The sequence below is a fragment of the Thalassophryne amazonica genome, chromosome 8, assembly GCF_902500255.1.
Source record: "Thalassophryne amazonica chromosome 8, fThaAma1.1, whole genome shotgun sequence".
In the NCBI taxonomy this organism is placed as follows: Eukaryota; Metazoa; Chordata; class Actinopteri; order Batrachoidiformes; family Batrachoididae; genus Thalassophryne; species Thalassophryne amazonica.
In genome coordinates, this window is record NC_047110.1 from 77,915,469 (window position 1) to 77,933,513 (window position 18,045).

Genomic DNA, 18,045 nt, shown 5'->3' on the forward strand with positions numbered 1-18,045 from the left:
TCTATCAAACAAAAATAATAAGGGAGGGAGAAAAAAAAATAATGGAGTGGAATTTTGTCTTAAATTTTTTTTCAGCCAGTTATATGCAAGACCACCGCTAATGAAGTGGAAAGTGGTGTAAAATTTCATAATGTGCTGAAGATGTTTTGAGGAAAAACAGCACCCTGGAAAAAAGGTTAGAAGTCACAGAAATGGAGCAATCGTTTGGATTTATATAAAGCCAGCAAGATCTCAAGATACAAAAATCATAGTGAAAGGTTTCCTTGTGCAGATCTGGCAAAAGAAAAGGTACTGTACATGGATAGAAAAATCATTTCACTTTACACAAACCAAGAATTCACAACAGGCAGAAACAATCAGCTGCTGTCCATAAAAGCTGGATCAGTGAAAGACATTGTGCCAAAAACCCCTGAATTTGGAAAATGGTGTTGGTACGTGCCGTACAGCATGCATTACTCAGCACAAGACAGACTCACCGTGCTACATATTCAAATAATGACAAGTTAATTTTGGACAGGCCATCTTAACATGTTTTTAAAGGCAGTTTAAATTCTGGGGCGGCATCAAAGTTTGACATCTTTGCTGTCTCCTGCTGCACATTGGAGTTAAAAACAAATGAGAACAAAAGTGCTGAATTTGCAGTTTTAATAGCATTAAGAGTCAACATTGAGCAAATCACAACTTTTAAAGGCAAAAAGTGGAATGTTCTAAAACAGCCAAATTGATCACATGACCCAAATTTAGTTCAGCATGTGTTTTACATACTGAAGATAACCCAAGAGAAAAAAAAAAGACTGAAAACAGCTGCAGAAACCCAGCCAGGGTTTACACTCTGAAACCTGAAGTCTTAATTTATCATCTTAGCCTCTCCACTTTTTTTTTTTTTTTTTTTTTTTTTTTTTTTTTACAGGAGGTGGTGACAAGTTTCCCTCAAATTTAGCATTTGGAGCTCATTTTTGTTTTTAACTCAAACATACTGAAGCAGACAGTAAAAATTCTAAACTTTCTATGTCCAAATACGACAGTTGGCTGAAAGGTTCTGCAACTGACACGATTATTTCAATATCAAGCAAGATACTCGTGTCGCACATCTGCTTAAAGCTTGTATTGGAATGATCTCTATTCAGGCAGTCATTTTTCCATGTAGTCACCGTCCCTTTCCACACACCTACACTAATGGCGAACACGTTTTTTGCATCTCATCAGTGAAGAAATCAGGTGCCGTCTCTCAGCAGCAGCGACACACAGCTGCGTCATTAGTGTAACTGCCCCTTCAGAAGCTCTTTCAGCTTGGGGAAAAGGGGAAAAAGTCATCAGACAGATCTGTACTGTACAGTAAGATCTTGTAAAATAGGATGAACCCGCTACAAGAACTTTGCAAAGTGTCCATATATTGGTTGGAGTTTACAGTGTTACAAAAACTCTGAGGCCTATGCCGTCACAACCGCACTCGATTGATGTGCATCTGTGGTTGTTATGGTGCGCCCCCTATGGGCCTGGTATGAATGTTCACATTTGCGGCCCTCCACCACGAGGAATTCATTAACGGAATGTTGTTTCACAGGCACATCCACTTATGTCACCATTTTATTTATTTTTTTAAGCGACTACGGTGCACATGCACATATGTTGCAATGAAAGCAGTTCTGAATAGGTCTGAAACTGCAGTTGAAAAACATTTTGTGTAGCAATATTAAGTGAAGGATTATTCTCGTACCAATTTCACTTTGACATCTTGCTTGTTACTGAAATCGCCTTGGAGGCAGAACTTTTCAGCTGACCCTCACATTTATGGACACAGTATTTTTAAAGCGAAAACTGTCACCAACCAAAGTACTGGTTTACTAATGATTGCTTATTCAGACCCAATTAGTGTTTTAAGGTCACTGTTCAGGTTGAAATACAAAAATATCCAGTAAAAAAAAAGTACAGTAAATCAGAAGGGCTCCTGGTGCGTTCCTGTTACTGTGCTACTGGAAAGTCTTCCGTTGCTTTAAGGTGTCAGTTCAGAAGCTTTTTCAAACCAAGAGCTGACATTTTCACTTTAGTGGTTTTAGGACAATGTTCTCGTGATAAATGTGAAAATATGTGACTTTACAAGAAACTAAAGAGAGCCTGAACACACCACGTGAAGCTGGACTCAGTCTGACCTTCAGCTCCACTGAGGGCCCCGCCCCTGTAGGCCGCCTCCTTAGAATTGAAACAGCTTTTGATTCTGCAAAATGTGCAGTGCGCTAGTCAGAGTCTGACCCCGATGTGTCCTCGGGCAGCTCGCACAGAGTTTCTTCGAGAGGCGCTAGCGTCCCGTCTGGCCTCACTCCCATGGGACGAATCACATTCTGCCTGTGAATACAGAAACAACAACATGAGGGAAGCTGAAAACAAACACCCGTGAAGAACAACAATTAGGAAGATGAACGCAATCAGCGGCATTTCATCTTTTCCCCAAAGTTGTGAATGTGGAGACAAAATCCACCTCTGCTCTGGACTCAGAGCCTTTCAACACCTTCACTCTACATCCACAATTCAAGGACCCTCTGTAGACCCCCCCCCCCCCCCCCCCGGACACTCACTCCCTCTGGCCCTCCTGCTCCTGTGGCAGTTTAATTACAGGATCAGCACTCGGTCTAATCTCCTCAAAGCCACGGCTGCTCCTCCATCCTAATCCAATTATAACAGCACTGTGAGTCACCACCTTCCTTTTCCACCATTTATCGGAGAATTATCCATCAAAGATTTAAAAAGGAGACATTTACATTCATTTGTTGGATTCAAATACCACACAACTGTTTAACTCCTAATTATCTATATAATTATTAATTCTTGTGCTGGGCTTGGAGAAAACTATGCGCATGTGTAGGATTTAGAGGTATTCATCAGCAGAAACGCAACAAGTCAGTGCTTTCATGTTTAGAATGAGCTATATATTTCTATATGGAAGTGGGGCTCCCTCATGAAGGCCTAGCATGTAGGTACAGGAGCCTAAAAGGGACACACACTGTCACAGCACAGCCAGAAGACTGTACAGATCATAACTGGTTTTAAATCATGAATCTGCACAGGAAGAGAACTGCATGAAGTATTTATATTATAAATACGCTCGTACTCCTATTCTCCTTCTGTGCACTTAATTTGACTGCACTTTTTGGATCAACATATTTGTGTGAGTCTGCCTTTTCACATATGAAAATCAAGTCAAAATACAGATCCACCATGACCTTGAGGCCTGCTGGCACTCAGCTCCTACTGTCCAGACTATGAGAGACTAGCTGTCTCTTCTTAATGCCAGAAGTCCCACTAGGCAGGGAACAACTTACCCAACTTGATTTAGGCATTGTACTATTTGGGTTGTTTATTTGGGTTGTTTGTTGTTGTGTTGTTACGGGCCAATCCTAGGCCTACTTGTGCTTATTCTTTGCACCATGCACATTTACTCAAATAATGTATTATTATTGTTAAAACTTTATCTTTGTGTCAGAAAATTCTGTTATTTTAGTACACATATTGTGGCTACACTGAAGCTTTGGATATAGCTTGGTAGATACACTTTCAACTTTAAAAGTAGCTCTTGGTTCAATAAAGTTTGGGCACCCCTGATTTATAAGATGCAGTATGACCATAAAAAGTCCCAGCACTTCATGGTGGGGAGCTTCCACTGACCACCAGTCCACAGCTTCATATTGAGGGGCAAGAGGTATTATGAAGAGCAAGAAGGTTTATGATACAACAAAACCAGTGGGAAGGGAAAGAGAAAACACTTGTATTCAGAGGACTGGGCGTCTTCAGATGTAAGAGGTGGGGAGGGACTGACTCTGTGCTAACTGGAGGAGCAGTTAAGCAGTTAGAGGAGCACATTCTTGCAGGGCTCTGACTGATCTCCTAAGAGATTGTGCTGCTGGCCGCATTTTCCCTTAAGGCCACGTCTCCTGCACAGACGAAGCGAAGAAAGGGGCTGCAAGCTTGTAGAGGACTCTTATTCGCACGCGTGCACGTGTCTCATTACAGCTCAACAATGACAGGTTCAGCTGTCTCAGGTCTGAGCGGTTGTTCGGCCGTGCCTTTTCCTCGTTGTCGCCTTGTGTATTTGTGAGTCTGTGTCTGTCCGCTGTCTGTCTGGGTGCTGATTGGCTCCACAGAATGAAAAGAACAAAGTCAGGTGGTGTTATTTATTACGTCTGAATGGCAAGCCAAGTGTGCCTGTCAATTAGGTGGTGATTAATGATGATGATGATGCACCAGCTGAATGATGCGGCGTGCTGCAGCTCCTTGTCTAATTGAAGCTTCAGCTAACGGCTGGAGATTCTTCTTTTGATGAAGCCGTTGGCAAGGAACGAGCTCGGTGTTACCTTTGTGCCCGCACCATGATCAGCAAGTGTTAGTCTTTGGTCACTAAGAAAAGGTCAACATAAATACAATGTGCCCCTGACAAAGGCAAACAAAAAAAATAAAAAAATATTTTAAGAAAAAAATTCTGGGGATGTTTTGACAGAAAAATTACCCATCGTGTTAAAATAACATAATGATCTAATTAGACATGATTACGGTAATTCTGATGCACCAGCTCAACCGAAAAACAACTTTATTTTGCTCATAGACCTGTATCACCCGTTCAACAGTTCAGAAATGTGCAGCTATATCAAATTATAATTTTCATCTTAGGCACAGGTTCTAAATGTGGACTAGCACGTATGTCCCTTGTGCTTTTGGCAGGATATATGAAGTGAATTTTTTTAAGCAATCCTTCCAGTAGGTTTCAAGTTCTACAGAAGACATAAGTCAACAAATCATAAAGAATAAAAGGCAATTCATTTTCCCCATCTTCTCCCTTAATTTTATCTCCACATCATACAAACAATCTTTGAGACCTGTTACCACTTTTAGTGAAAAACAAGTAAAAATAAGATCTGATTTCTATCCTCTTGGCACCTTACACAACCAAAGAGGTGGCAAATATCATAATTGGCTGTTCCTTTATGACACTCCTCAGCTTAGTCTCTCCGCATCACCATTTACTTGACACAAAGTCATTCCAGCAGTACCCAAGGATCCTCTGTATCAATACCATCCTTATGCACTTGGCTGAGCCATAAAATTGGTCCATCCCAATCTCTCGAATGTTAACAAGCTGTCAACTTTGAGTTCTATCTTTCACAACTATGTTCCAACCAGTCTATGTAGGAATGGTGAAGGCTAGGGTTGGGCATTGATAAGATTTTATTGATATTGATGCCATTATCGATTTCACTTATCGATCAGATTCCTTATCGATTCCCTAATTGATAGCTTTTGTGAATTTTCTGTGTACTAAAAGTAGGCTTTACAGGTTTTCTATGTCAACATTTTAAATTGGTCACGGAGGACAACTCTCGTTTCTTTCTCGCAACAAGACAGGAGTCCCAGTTAGTGACTTTAACTGTGACAAAAGTGACTCACGATTGATATATTCAGGGAGGAAAGTGGTGAAAAAAAGAAGAAGAAGGGGGAAAAAAAAAAAAAGCTGAAACCCCAAAATTACCCCCCAACACCACCCACAAGAAAATTTTGGAATTGCAGAAGCTCTGAAATGCAATCTAGTACTATTCCAGACAATAAATTGCAGTGAGTGCAGCATCCATTTTGGTGAGAAAAAAACCCAACTTTCCTTATTCAAATTCATTCCAGTAGTATTCTGCTCTTACCAGGATGCAGCAGTTTTCTAGCTTGGCAGATAGTTCTGGAGGAAGTCGCTGAAGAAATGAACAAACTGAAAATATGGTTTGACGAAACAAACTGTCATTAAACTTGAAATAGGGATGAAGTGGAGGTGTAACAGTCACTAGGTGTTCACAGGAAACAGTTATTTATTTCTATATTTATTTATGTTCATTGTTAGTTGGTTTTATCTTTTCTGTTGTGTTTTATCGTTCTTTTTGTCTCTTTCTCTAAAATTGTACTGTAGCATTATTAGTTATTACTATTATTGCTGTTGTTGCTATTATAATATATAAATAAAATTAATTAAAAATATTACAATTTGTAATACATTTGACTCTTTTACGACAACAAACAGCGAGCTATTAATTATTCAGAAAACAAATGCACACAAATGTGCTGAGATGCAAACAGGTTAATGCTAACTTTAAGACTGAAAACGCCATAGACATGCTAATGCGTTAGCATCTGTCCTGTTTTTAAGTTATAAAATACATCTATCAACTGTTTCAGTTTAACATAAAAAGGTAAATATTACTCACAGACATATGCTCTTAATGGTTTTAGCGGGGAAAAATTAACATAAAGTGAAATAAAAAAGAACCAATGAAGCAGCAGATCGAAGCACTGCTTCATTGGTTCAAAGCAAAGCCGCGCTGCAGAAACGGTTGAGTCAATGTAAAGAAATGATCATTTTCACCCCCCAAAAACAACAGCCACTCCGAGGGACTGATAAGGGAATTGTTAAGCAAAAAGGCTATTGATGTCAGTGGATTGAATCATTTCTTAAAGATACCTGAAAAGAATCGGTTCCCGATACCCATCCCTAGTGAAGGCACTGCGCTTGTTTTGTTGTCAAGAGTCTAACAGCCTTTACTGGTTGTTCCAGATGTCTGTCCAGAGAATATGAATCAAATCTTAACTAAAATTAAATTATTACAACTTGAAGTACAATTAGTAAATAGAAAGAGATGGAAAATGCATCTTAAAACACTACACCTCTATTACTGAATGTCTTGTAAAAGGTCAAGATCCAGATGTAGGTTCGAAATTTTGATGTTGTCATTACTAAAATTAATGTAGAAGACATTACAGTCTTTACCAAGTGTGCTTTATTCACCTTGACAACTTGTCAAACATACTGACAAGTTTCTGGGCTTCGTACTCCTTTTGCTCTTCAGTCATTTCTTCAATGGGATTTGGCATCGGCTCTTCAAAATGACCCGTGATGGGGTTGATGCTGAGGAAAGGAAAAAAAAAAATGTTTACAGCTGCAAAATTATTCATGGCCCAAAATAAAATTAATAATAATAAAGTTCATGCTTACATTGTATAACGTAATTTCTTCGTAATAAGGGTTTGGCAAATGTTAATCATTGCCGTTTTTTGTTTTTTTTTTAAATGTATGTAACTGCAGATTTATTCGTATTGTAAAATCTTTTATACCCCACCCCCCGTCAAAAAAATAAAAAAATAAAAAATAAATAAAAAATCCGTATTGGTCAGGCTTTAATATGGCAATTAATCTCACCTGCATGCCTTGGAAGTAGGAGGAACCTGGATCACCCAAAGGGAACTCACACAAACACAGGGAGAAAATGCAAACTCCACACAGAAAGGGCCAGGTTAGAAGCAAACCTTAGACCTTCCCACTGCATGGCAACAGTACTAACCACTAATACACCATGCTGCCCATAAACTTATCCACCTCTGGTCTCCATGCCAAAAACATAAACAACGGCATAAAACAACTCATCACAATGGTCATCTTGTGAGTTGACTCACAAGGGTTTTGCAGTTTTGTATTCTTCTGTGTCCGAGTCTTCATCATCCGAGTACTGCGTCTCTCCTCTCCCTCCTGCCAGAAGTCCTCGAGCCACAAGCAGCCCTGCTGCATTACCATAACCTGTGTACTTCAAAAGGTTGTCCACTACAAGAAGATGCATACAGTGCATTAGACTGTGATCTTAAAACATACTGTAAATGTCCCTGTGAGCATGTGCCGTAATTTCTGCTCTTTTAACATGTAACCACATTTGTCCAATAGCCAAACATGACTTACCACTCTCTTTGCAGAGAACAAAAAGAAACTCTGCAGCAGTCTGTTTTACACCCATGTCAACATGGGTCATGAGCCGGACCAATTTGTTTCTAATGGCAGTGCCGACCTCTGGCCTGATTTTCACATCTTTCAATGGGGGAAGTACCTGCAGATGCACATTTTAAACAATTTAACATTTTTTTTCACGTTTCAATCTCTGAAACATTACTTCACGACAAACAAAAATATACAGCTGCATACATATGTTTACATACATTTTGGCTTAAAAATTTCCAAACTCAATGTTCCCCTTCTACAGCATTCCATTTTATGAACCTGTGTGTGTGTGTATAAAGTCAGTTACAATCAGGGTTCTAGCTATGGTGGGCGGCGCCGGGTGGTACTGCCCAGCACTGCAAATTTCCTCCCGGCTCTCGTTCAAATTTCCTCACCCACGGCCAGCACAGATTTCACAAAAAATGAATTGAAATGTTGCTGAAAAATGTACCAATTCAATCATATTTAAAGCTTATATTGTCGTACTTTCGTTTTATTTTGCAATTTCAAGCAAATAATTAAATAACACATTTTCGTCATATCTCAGCCGCAAAGGGCAGAGAGATCAGCAGTCCGCTGCTTTCACCACTTAAAGCTGATTTAAAGAGGAAAAAAACTAATTAAAATGTTTCATTAAAATAATCCAGAGTGTCAGTGTCCAGAGACGCTGATATATTCAGAAGCTTACAGTTTATTTTACAGTTTAAAGGCTCCTGTTTCCAAAAAGCTCAGAGGAAGGGGAGGAGGAGGGGCAGAAGACAGCGCGCATGGGGGGGGCTCATTCAGCTCCTGTTCAAACAAGACAATTAGTGATAATATTGTTTTAGTTTTTTTTTTTTTAAGTAATGCAATCCCACTCAAACATGTTGAAAAAAAACTGTCATGACAGAAGAACTGTGCCTACTTCACTGGATTAAAGAAGAATAGAGCAAATGCTATATGCCCATCAAATATTAATGTGTTTTTAACCTTTTCAATGTTATTTATTTGATTAACTTAGACTTTGACCGAAACATTTTAAAAAGAACTTTGGTATTACAAATATTACGTCATTTTTTTTTGTGTTATTGTTGCTTTCAGTGCATCTAAAACCACTCAAAATTGGTTAAAATAGGGCGTGCCAATAACATTTTAGAGGTATAAAACCCTATGAATCAGAGGTATAAAACCCTATCAATCAGTAGACAGTCTTGCAGATAGCTTAGATTCAGCGCCCAAAACTACACTTGATAAGATTGCGCATCCTCTATTGAGGCCATGCCTTCCCAAGGCACAGTCACTTTGGTTCAACGGTTACTTGCGTGACCTCAGGCAGAAGACAAGAGGTTTGGAACAGAAATGGTGTAGTTCCAAATTAGAGGTGATCCACCTTGCGTGGCGTGATGCTATCTTAGATTATTATAAGCATGGCTACAAAGCGGACTTATTATTCTGATTTGATCAATACAACCATAACTCAAAGTTTGTTTGACACAGTAGCATTTCTCATTCATGAACAGCCACCTGTTTGTCGTTCTCCCTTTCAGCACAGGACTTCTTGGATTATTTTGAGAAGAAAATAGAAGACATTAGGTTGAGCATATCTCAGCATGCCTTGGCTCAGCTACTACACCCTGCTATGGAGGTGGGTGCTACCATTGAGGTGTTACCTAGATTTATAGAATTTGATAGTATTTCACTAGGTGCTCTGACAAAACTCGTGATGTTTACAAAAAGCACAACCTGTTTATTTGACTCCATACCACCAAAACTGTTTAAGGACCTGTGGCCCACTCTTGGGCTGACTGTGCTAGAAATTGTTAATCTTTAACTTTTGGATCTGTGCCTAAATGTTTTAAATCTGCAGTAATTAAACCATTACTTAAGAAATCTAATCTTGACACTAGTGTATTGAAAAATTATAGGCCGATATCAAATCTATCATTCTGTTGTAAATTTCTGGAAAAAGTGGTTTCACGGCAGCTCGTGGACCACCTTACTGAGGATAATCTTTTTGAACCATTTCAGTCTGCTTTTAGAAAATATCACTCCACAGAGACAGTGCTCACTAAAGTAATGAATGACCTTCTGCAAGCAATGGACTCAGACATCACTACGGTTTTGGTGATATTAGATCTTAGTGCTGCGTTTGATACCGTGGATCATCATATTTTGCTCAACACGCTACAGAATCTTTTTGGGATTACTAGAAGTGCCCTTGCATGATTGACATCATACCTGTCCAGTTGTTCTCAATGTGTTTTGTATAATAACATTACCTCTACCCTTAGTGACATGAAATTTGGGGTTCCACAGGGATCCGTTTAAGGCCCCCTGCTTTTATCCCTTTATGTAGCACCCGTTGGGCATATACTGTGATGTTTTGGGATTGTGTTTCATTGTTATGCTGATTATACTCAGTTGTACATGCCGATAACTGGGAAATCTCATTCCCATAAAATCTCTGGAGGACTGCTTTGCATCAGTGAGAGGCTGGATGTCTAGTAACTTCCTACCTTATAACTCTGATAAAACTGAAATGATGGCTCTTGGTCCAGCTGCTTTGACCGTGAAAATAGTTGACCAACGTAAGACGGCTAATCTACAGGTTTAGCCATCGATGTGAACTGGAGATTTGACAGAAAATGTTGGGCTAACCTTAGTCAACTAAAAAAATTTGACTGCTTTATGAAACTGGGCCCTAGACCTGGAAGACCGTCTAAAATTAATATAAAGCTAGACAAAAGTTTACAGTGGATCATCAAAACAAAGGCCAAGCTTTATTATTGATTTTATATATACAGTGCCCTTCTTGCTGTCTTTTTGATAGTTACCACCATTACCTGAGCTTTGATGTATCTGCGAATCTCTCTGTTGTGTCTGGACCCTTCAGTCAAAAGACTGAGTACCGGAGTCAGGCCCTCTTTGTAGTTGGAACCCTGCTTAAAGGAAGACAAAACAGAGACATGAAACAGCTACACATGCTGGTGAACTGGGTGTGAAATGGTAAACATGGTGGGAAACATGAAGGTAAATTGTCACATTAAACTGATCTTTAACTGATCACTCTGCACATTGGCTGAAATTCTCTAATGCGGTGGAGAGACAAAAGAAACATGAGACATCAAATGATATGCTGCATGGCTGACCATTTAGATTCACTCTCCTTCAATATGGTATGCATTTTGATGAGTCACCATTACAACAAAAGTAATTACAATGACATTTTGCTGGCAATTAAAATCTGACTAAGCTACAGCTACCACTCTGGGATGGCTGTTATATGTATTTATGTAGGCCATGGAATATTGAGGCTGGATTGTAAGTGTTGTTTAGTCTCCTTAAGTGGTACTGATTATGTCAAAAAATGACTACTGGCTCATGGAACATATACTGATTTATTTATGCAGTTTTGCACAATATGTTCTAAAATACCTGCATTATGTTAAATGTGTCCTCATAATACAATTAGCAGTATAGTAATAGCTGCCATGCAATTTCTGTAACACTGTTTTAGCCTTTCAAAAGCCTTTACATTTAAATTCTAAAAAAAATATACCTTGATATATATATATAAAACATTCCTGTGCTTCCTTCAAAATTATACCATGATATAAATTTTAGGCCATACTGCCTAGCCATATTTTATTACATGCATTTCATCACTAATCAGTCAGTGTGTTCATGTTGCTGTATTTATCAAATGTAAAATTATATTATCAATATAAATGCTTTGGATGCAGATGACATTACCTTGTCAATCCTTTTCTCCATAAAATCTAGCAGCCTCTGTATTGCATCCATGTTCTTCCCGTTATATTTCTCTAGTCCTCCGTGCACTGGTACATTAATCAACACATCCAGGCTGGACACAGGCAGGTTATTAAGCAGGTTGACAGCATGGCTGTAGATAGGAAAAATAAAAATCTTTTTGAAACACAGCAGACTTTTCTAAAACTCTAAACACAGGGTTGTAAGTAAAGGAAACTGACAGATTATCAGATTGAAGAGGTTACACAACATTGCAAAAAGCTTTTCTTCATTTTTTTATCCACTTTGGAAGCAAATGATAAAAACAGTTCTCAAAGGGTTAAGTGAAGTATCTTTTCAGTTTTTTAGTTTGTATGCAAATAATATAGTTCACGACTCAAAACATTTTTTTGGTTCAATGATTATCCCATTCAAAAGTTTTCATTATTGTATACGTCAACACTTCCTGAGTACATGAATAACAGCAGTGAATGTAATCTGCAAAGTATAGTCTGCTGAAGAGGACACATTCAAATTTGTTTTAAAAAATGTTGATATATATATATATATATATATATGTGTGTGTGTGTGTGTGTGTGTGTGTGTGTGTGTACACACACATACACTGACCATAAACCTTAATTTAAAGATGAAGCATATGAAAGAACAGTGAGCAATGCATAAAGAGCAATGAAGAACAGGGCTTCAAACCTGTGAACCTCCTCTGTTTTCTCCTCCGATTCAGTTTTCAGCATCAACAGGTGACGCAGGATGGCAGCGATAAGGCGGAACTGGTGGTCATCCTCCTATCAAATGAGATATGCACAAAAACATGAATCTTGCAGCTCAAAGAAATTCAAAACAGAAAGTACTCAGCTGCTGAGACCTGGATGTTAACCAATGACCTATAGTGATGACTGATGTCATTGGTACTAGGTCTCCTCTGAGGATTCTTGCATACTTTTAGACTAAATTTCTGTCAAATAGCTGCTTACTTAGGGAGACTCAGAAGATGTATATTACCCGCACGGTGAAGGAATGTCAAATATGACACTACAGTCATGTGGCCAAAGTTTTCCTGAGCATGAGCTGCAGACACACACCTGCTGAGGTCTTCAATGGGAAAAAAAACCAAGTGGATACCCACAAAAAAAACCTGGCTTCAGAAGATAGATGGCTACATTCGGGAGGTGTTGATGTAATGGATCAGTGGGCTTGAGTGGTTCTGCAGCACAGTGGATGCAACAAAATGCAGCATCAGTGTATGTAGCCAGACGTGGCCAGACACGAGTGATTTCATTGAGTAACTCTCAACCCTTTTTGGAAGCAGTTTGAGGCCACTAATATTGATATACTAAAGAGCCACAATGTTCTGGTACAGATGCCATGGAATGGAAGCAAACCACATTTCTGTTGGGCTGTTCACGTCAACATTATTTCCAGACCAAATGACTTATGTTTGTGTGATTTACAGTTTTGTTCACAGAATGTAGATTGTGTAAAAAACATGTTGATTTGCAATGTTAACATTTACAACACATTTTCATCTCTGGGCTTAACTGCTGAGTTTTAAAATCACAGTCACAGAAAAACAATCATTTGAGCATAACACTGGTCGACACGATTGTTCTTGCATGGAATTTTTCAATGGATTTTGGGTAATTTGGGGGCAGTGAATTTGAATCTGGTGTTAGTTTTTGCCAATCACATCATGTTTTTGAGATATGAAAACATACACTCAACAAAAATATAAATGCAACACTTTTGGTTTTGCTCCCATTTTGTATGAGATGAACTCAAAGATCTAAAACTTTTTCCACATACACAATATTACCATTTCTCTCAAATATTGTTCACAAACCAGTCTAAATCTGTGATAGTGAGCACTTCTCCTTTGTTGAGATAATCCATCCCACCTCACAGGTGTGCCATACCAATATGCTGATTAGACACCATGATTAGTGCACAGGTGTGCCTTAGACTGCCCACAATAAAAGGCCACTCTGAAAGGTGCAGTTTTATCACACAGCACAATGCCACAGATGTTGCAAGATTTGAGGGAGCGTGCAATTGGCATGCTGACAGCAGGAATGTCAACCAGAACTGTTGCTCGTGTACTGAATGTTCATTTCTCTACCATAAGCCGTCTCCAAAGGTGTTTCAGAGAATTTGGCAGTACATCCAACCAGCCTCACAACCGCAGACCACGTGTAACCACACCAGCCCAGGACCTCCACATCCAGCATGTTCACCTCCAAGATCATCTGAGACCAGCCACTCGGACAGCTGCTGGAACAATCGGTTTGCATAACCAAAGAATTTCTGCACAAACTGTCAGAAACTGTCTCAGGGAAGCTCATCTGCATGCTCGTCGTCCTCATCGGGGTCTCCACCTGACTCCAGTTCGTCGTCGTAACCGATTTGAGTGGGCAAATGCTCACATTCGCTGCCGTTTGGCACATTGGAGAGGTGTTCTCTTCACGGATGATGCGAAGGAGATGTGTTGCACTGCATGAGGCAAATGGTGGTCACACCAGATACTGACTGGTATCCCCCCCAATAAAACAAAACTGCACCTTTCAGAGTGGCCTTTTATTGTGGACAGTCTGAGGCACACCTGTGCACTAATCATGGTGTCTAATCAGCATCTTGATATGGCACACCTGTGAGGTGGGATGGATTATCTCAGCAAAGGAGAAGTGCTCACTATCACAGATTTAGACTGGTTTGTGAACAGTATTTGAGGGAAATGGTGATATTGTGTATGTGGAAAAAGTTTTAGATCGTTGAGTTAATCTCATACAAAATGGGAGCAAAACCAAAAGTGTTGCGTTTATATTTTTGTTGAGTATATTTCTATCAAGCACTGAAACAAAAGCTGCAGTCTCGCACACCTCTTCGGCATCATAATCGATATTACGGCTCTTGTTCACATTTTGCGAACCTGTTTTAAAACCTATGCTTTTGAAGCTGCTTCTGTGCAAGATTACTGGCATCAAACTTGTGAATGAATGAGCAACTTTTGCTTAATCCATCAATAAGGAACATGCAGATTGCAAAAAAATGTGATGTGATAGAGGAAATCTGAGCTCAGATTCAGATTAGCAACCCAAAATTACCTTAAATCTCAAGGTCCATACGAGAATTTTATTTTATTTATTTTTTGACCAGTGTAATATGTGGATGGTGATGACAGATGCATTCATGCTGCTGTGGGGATCAGATCTCTAATCGCTTGGTTCTGGAACAGTCTCTCATCTTACTGAGGAAAGTTAAATGTTACATTTAGGGTGACAGTTGAAAATTATACTCTGGAACAGATATTCAGTATAAATACTTTAACATAACCATGACACACCCACCTCACCATCAGTGTTGGACAGTGTGAGGTTAAACAAGGCTTTGAGTGATTCCATTGCTCTCTCATTGTCCTCTGCAGGCAAAGGCAGAGCCTGTGGATCAAGACGGGCCACTTCATATGGTCCGACCCAGCGCACACCCAGGGTGTGCTCCATCACCTCTGTAAGTAGTCTGACTGCATGCCACTCTCTCCGTAAGGACCCTCGGACATCAGGCCTCAGCGCAGACAGCAGAAAGAGGAGGCGCAGCGTGAACAAACCCACCTCGTGGTTCTGTGCGCGGGGGGTACGCAGACTTCTGCAGAGGCTACTAGCCAGCTGTACATCTACGCTGACCTGCTGAGCTGCAGCACTGTTGTACATCACATTGCATAGACACTTCAAGGCCTCCACCACCACCACCCTTTCCTGTTCATCCTCATCCTCCTCTGACTGGGTGTCACCTCCTTCCTCAGTGAGCTGCAGCCGGGCCAGACCCGCCAGGACCAACATGCCTTCCCTGGTGGCTACAGGTGCAAGAACACGCTTGTCTCTAGACAGGATGCGGAGTGTCTCCAGGCATGTCTTTTGGCACCTACGCTGCATCTGCTTCCCAAGGACTGTGATGAGACTTTGACAGAGCTTCTGCAAGGACACAGTGGGGGTAGAGAAACAAAAACAAACAAAAAAAAAATCTCACACTAAATAATTGGGCTGAAATAACAGAGGCTAGTGATAGAGTACCATATTTCTTTTCACAGTACAGCATCCAAAAAGAAACTGCCATGATCATCATGAGATAATGAGGGTCATCATGGCACTGAAGTTGGACAGGAGGCAAATGACAAATTTCAAGCTGAAATCTTAGGGTCAGGGTTGTGCATCAACTGTGACGTTGGGTAGTTTAAACCAGTGGTTCTGAGCACTGATGCTTGAGGACCCCCAAACCAGCACATTTTCCATATCTCCCTTTGCCCAAAGCTGATTCAGCTGTCTATTAGCTCCTAACTGACTGAGGATACCTAAATGAAATAATCAGCTTGTGGCAATGAGGAAAGATGGAAAATGTGCAGGTTAGGGGGTCCTCAAGCACCAGTGCTGGGTACCAATGGTCTATAACAGTAACGTATCACAAATAACAATGGGTGCCGTAATAGCAATTTGTGCATCATACCGTATCATTAACAATGGCCAATAATATAATTTTGATGTTTCATAAACTGCTCAGGTTGTACTTACACTCCGTAGTTTTTCTTCTTTTGTATCAAACGTGAAAGTGCAACTGTTCTGAAACACAGAAGATGCTCATTGTGAACACCAAGTTTTCAAATCAGTTCAGCTTGGTTCAAAATTTACATTCCATCAATACTTGATCATGTGCATCTTCCCTGCAGATTCCTCATGTCAAGGCATTCAGCAAATCATCCTTTGTATACACCTCCATTACTACACTGAAAAGCCTTCCAAACAGTATAAAGACTCTGACCACTCTTGATAATTTTAAATCAGCAAACACCTTTTTTTTTTAGGGAATTAACTCACCAGGAGCAAAACATTTTTATGTTTTTTTTTTTGTTGTTTTTTTTTTTAGCAAATGTGAGTTCCGTTTTTTTTTTTTTTTTTTCCTTTTTGGTTTAGTTCTCTTAATCTTTAGTCATTCTAATTGAGACTAGTCATTCTGTTTAGTTTTCTATTTTTTCTTTTTGTATAAGTTGCAATTGTCTATTTTTCTTTAGTATCCTATCTTTTTATCATTATTTGTTTAATAATTTTATTTATTATTATATTTACTATTATTATTACAGATACTGTCATCATTACCTTTGGATTATTTATTATTTATTTGTTATTTTTTTTTATTGTTAGCATTACAAACACTGTACCTGTAACCATGATTGTCTGTTGACTTGTAAGGAACACATTGAAAATAAGCGTTTATGCTTTGTTTCATGTGTTATCCTAGTTTATAATGTCATATTTACATGTTGCGTGTTTGTATGCATTAACTGCCGAATAAACTATTCAAAAAACAAACAAAAAATAGACCACATTTCTAAACATTTACCGACTCTCGAAGCTGAAACCAGCGTGCTGCAAACGTCGTGGCGTTACATTTGTTTTTATGTCTTCAACGAAGCAGCATTCGACAGCGAAACGTCGCTACGTGGTTAGCTTTGGCTAAGAGGCTAACTTCAAGCTAACTATCGGAAGCTATAGCTAGCTTTGCTAACGTTGGCCTGAGCACTCACCTCTTGATTATACTGCTGCAGAAGCTTCTCGATTTCCTCCTCATTGTCCGTTTCAAGTTGCGACAGCACTTCATTTAAGTCCATGATTAACAGAGTTAATATGCGCTGCTAAAGCTAGCCGGTTAGCGTTCAGTGTTGGTGTTGTATGATCTGGTGCTGTCACACAGGAATCTGTCTGTCTCCACCAGCGTTACGGGCCATTTGGCGGCCAAAAATTACTAAATCTTAATAATAGTAATAATAAAGAATTCAAATTATGCAAGTCATGTGAGTAAATCAATGAACTGAGAAGAAATTTAATGGGAGTCATACACATCAGTGTCCCTGAAGGCCCCTGCTTAGTGACCTGGCGGTAGATGATGTTGCCAGATAAGGGAGAAAAAGCGTCCACGCCTGCGAAAACCAAAACATGCTAAGCCAAACTACATTGTTTCAACCTATTTCTTTTTTAATGAACTTATTTATTTTCTATTGTAATGCAAATAAAAACACCATAATAACAACACCTCAATGACAACAACAACAGTAACAATAATAATAGGAAAATATAGGATCTTCTGTAATGCAATGACTAAAATAATGAAAACAAATATTGCTTTACTTGTGCACCAACTCCTCACAATTTGTAGTTGGTTTATGCAATTCATTTTACCATGCAAAGATCATAATTATAAAATATACGCTACTAACAAATCCACTAGAGGTGGGCGGATCGATCCTAATATTGATACCAACGCTGGTATTGATATTGAACGATCCTTGTGTAAAAAGATCGATACTCAAGCTTTTTTTCTCTCCCACACACACTGACTGCTGCGCACGCAGATTCATCAAAGTCTACACTGTCTGTAAGAGCAGCAGTGCGCTGTGTCACACAACACGGAACAGTGCACCCTTGTATTGTGGTTTGTCAGCCCTCTACCTCAGGAGATTTTGTTTT

General features: G+C 39.4%; 1 protein-coding gene across 2 annotated transcripts; it reads right to left on the reverse strand.

Annotated features, from left to right (window-relative positions):
• Positions 1 to 192: 192 nt before the first annotated feature.
• ric8b (RIC8 guanine nucleotide exchange factor B) lies at positions 193 to 17,440 on the reverse strand. 2 transcript variants are annotated; one of them, XM_034176768.1, is made up of 10 exons: positions 17,106 to 17,440; positions 16,096 to 16,143; positions 14,881 to 15,501; positions 12,230 to 12,324; positions 11,522 to 11,672; positions 10,612 to 10,710; positions 7,754 to 7,898; positions 7,477 to 7,621; positions 6,812 to 6,931; positions 193 to 2,343 (listed from the first exon to the last, which is right to left on the reverse strand). In XM_034176768.1, exons 1-10 carry the CDS (start codon positions 17,187 to 17,189, stop codon positions 2,235 to 2,237), a joined length of 1,617 nt encoding a protein of 538 aa, XP_034032659.1. In that variant the 5' UTR covers positions 17,190 to 17,440; the 3' UTR covers positions 193 to 2,234. The 2 variants fall into 2 exon arrangements, with proteins under 2 accessions (XP_034032659.1, XP_034032660.1); XM_034176769.1 differs by having other exon boundaries at positions 2,204 to 2,343; positions 10,612 to 10,707; positions 17,106 to 17,439.
• Positions 17,441 to 18,045: the final 605 nt, after the last annotated feature.

Bases quoted from the DNA above. Each gene is read 5' to 3' on its own strand.
- ric8b (XM_034176768.1), bottom strand. From the start codon at position 17,189: ATGGACTTAAATGAAGTGCTGTCGCAACTTGAAACGGACAATGAGGAG. The intron at 7,899-10,611 runs GTAATGGTGGTA...GTGCATCTGCAG, and splicing joins GCAGATACATCAAAGCTCAG to GTACTTCCCCCATTGAAAGA. The intron at 7,622-7,753 runs GTAAGTCATGTT...ATCTTCTTGTAG, and splicing joins TGTTCTCTGCAAAGAGAGTG to TGGACAACCTTTTGAAGTAC.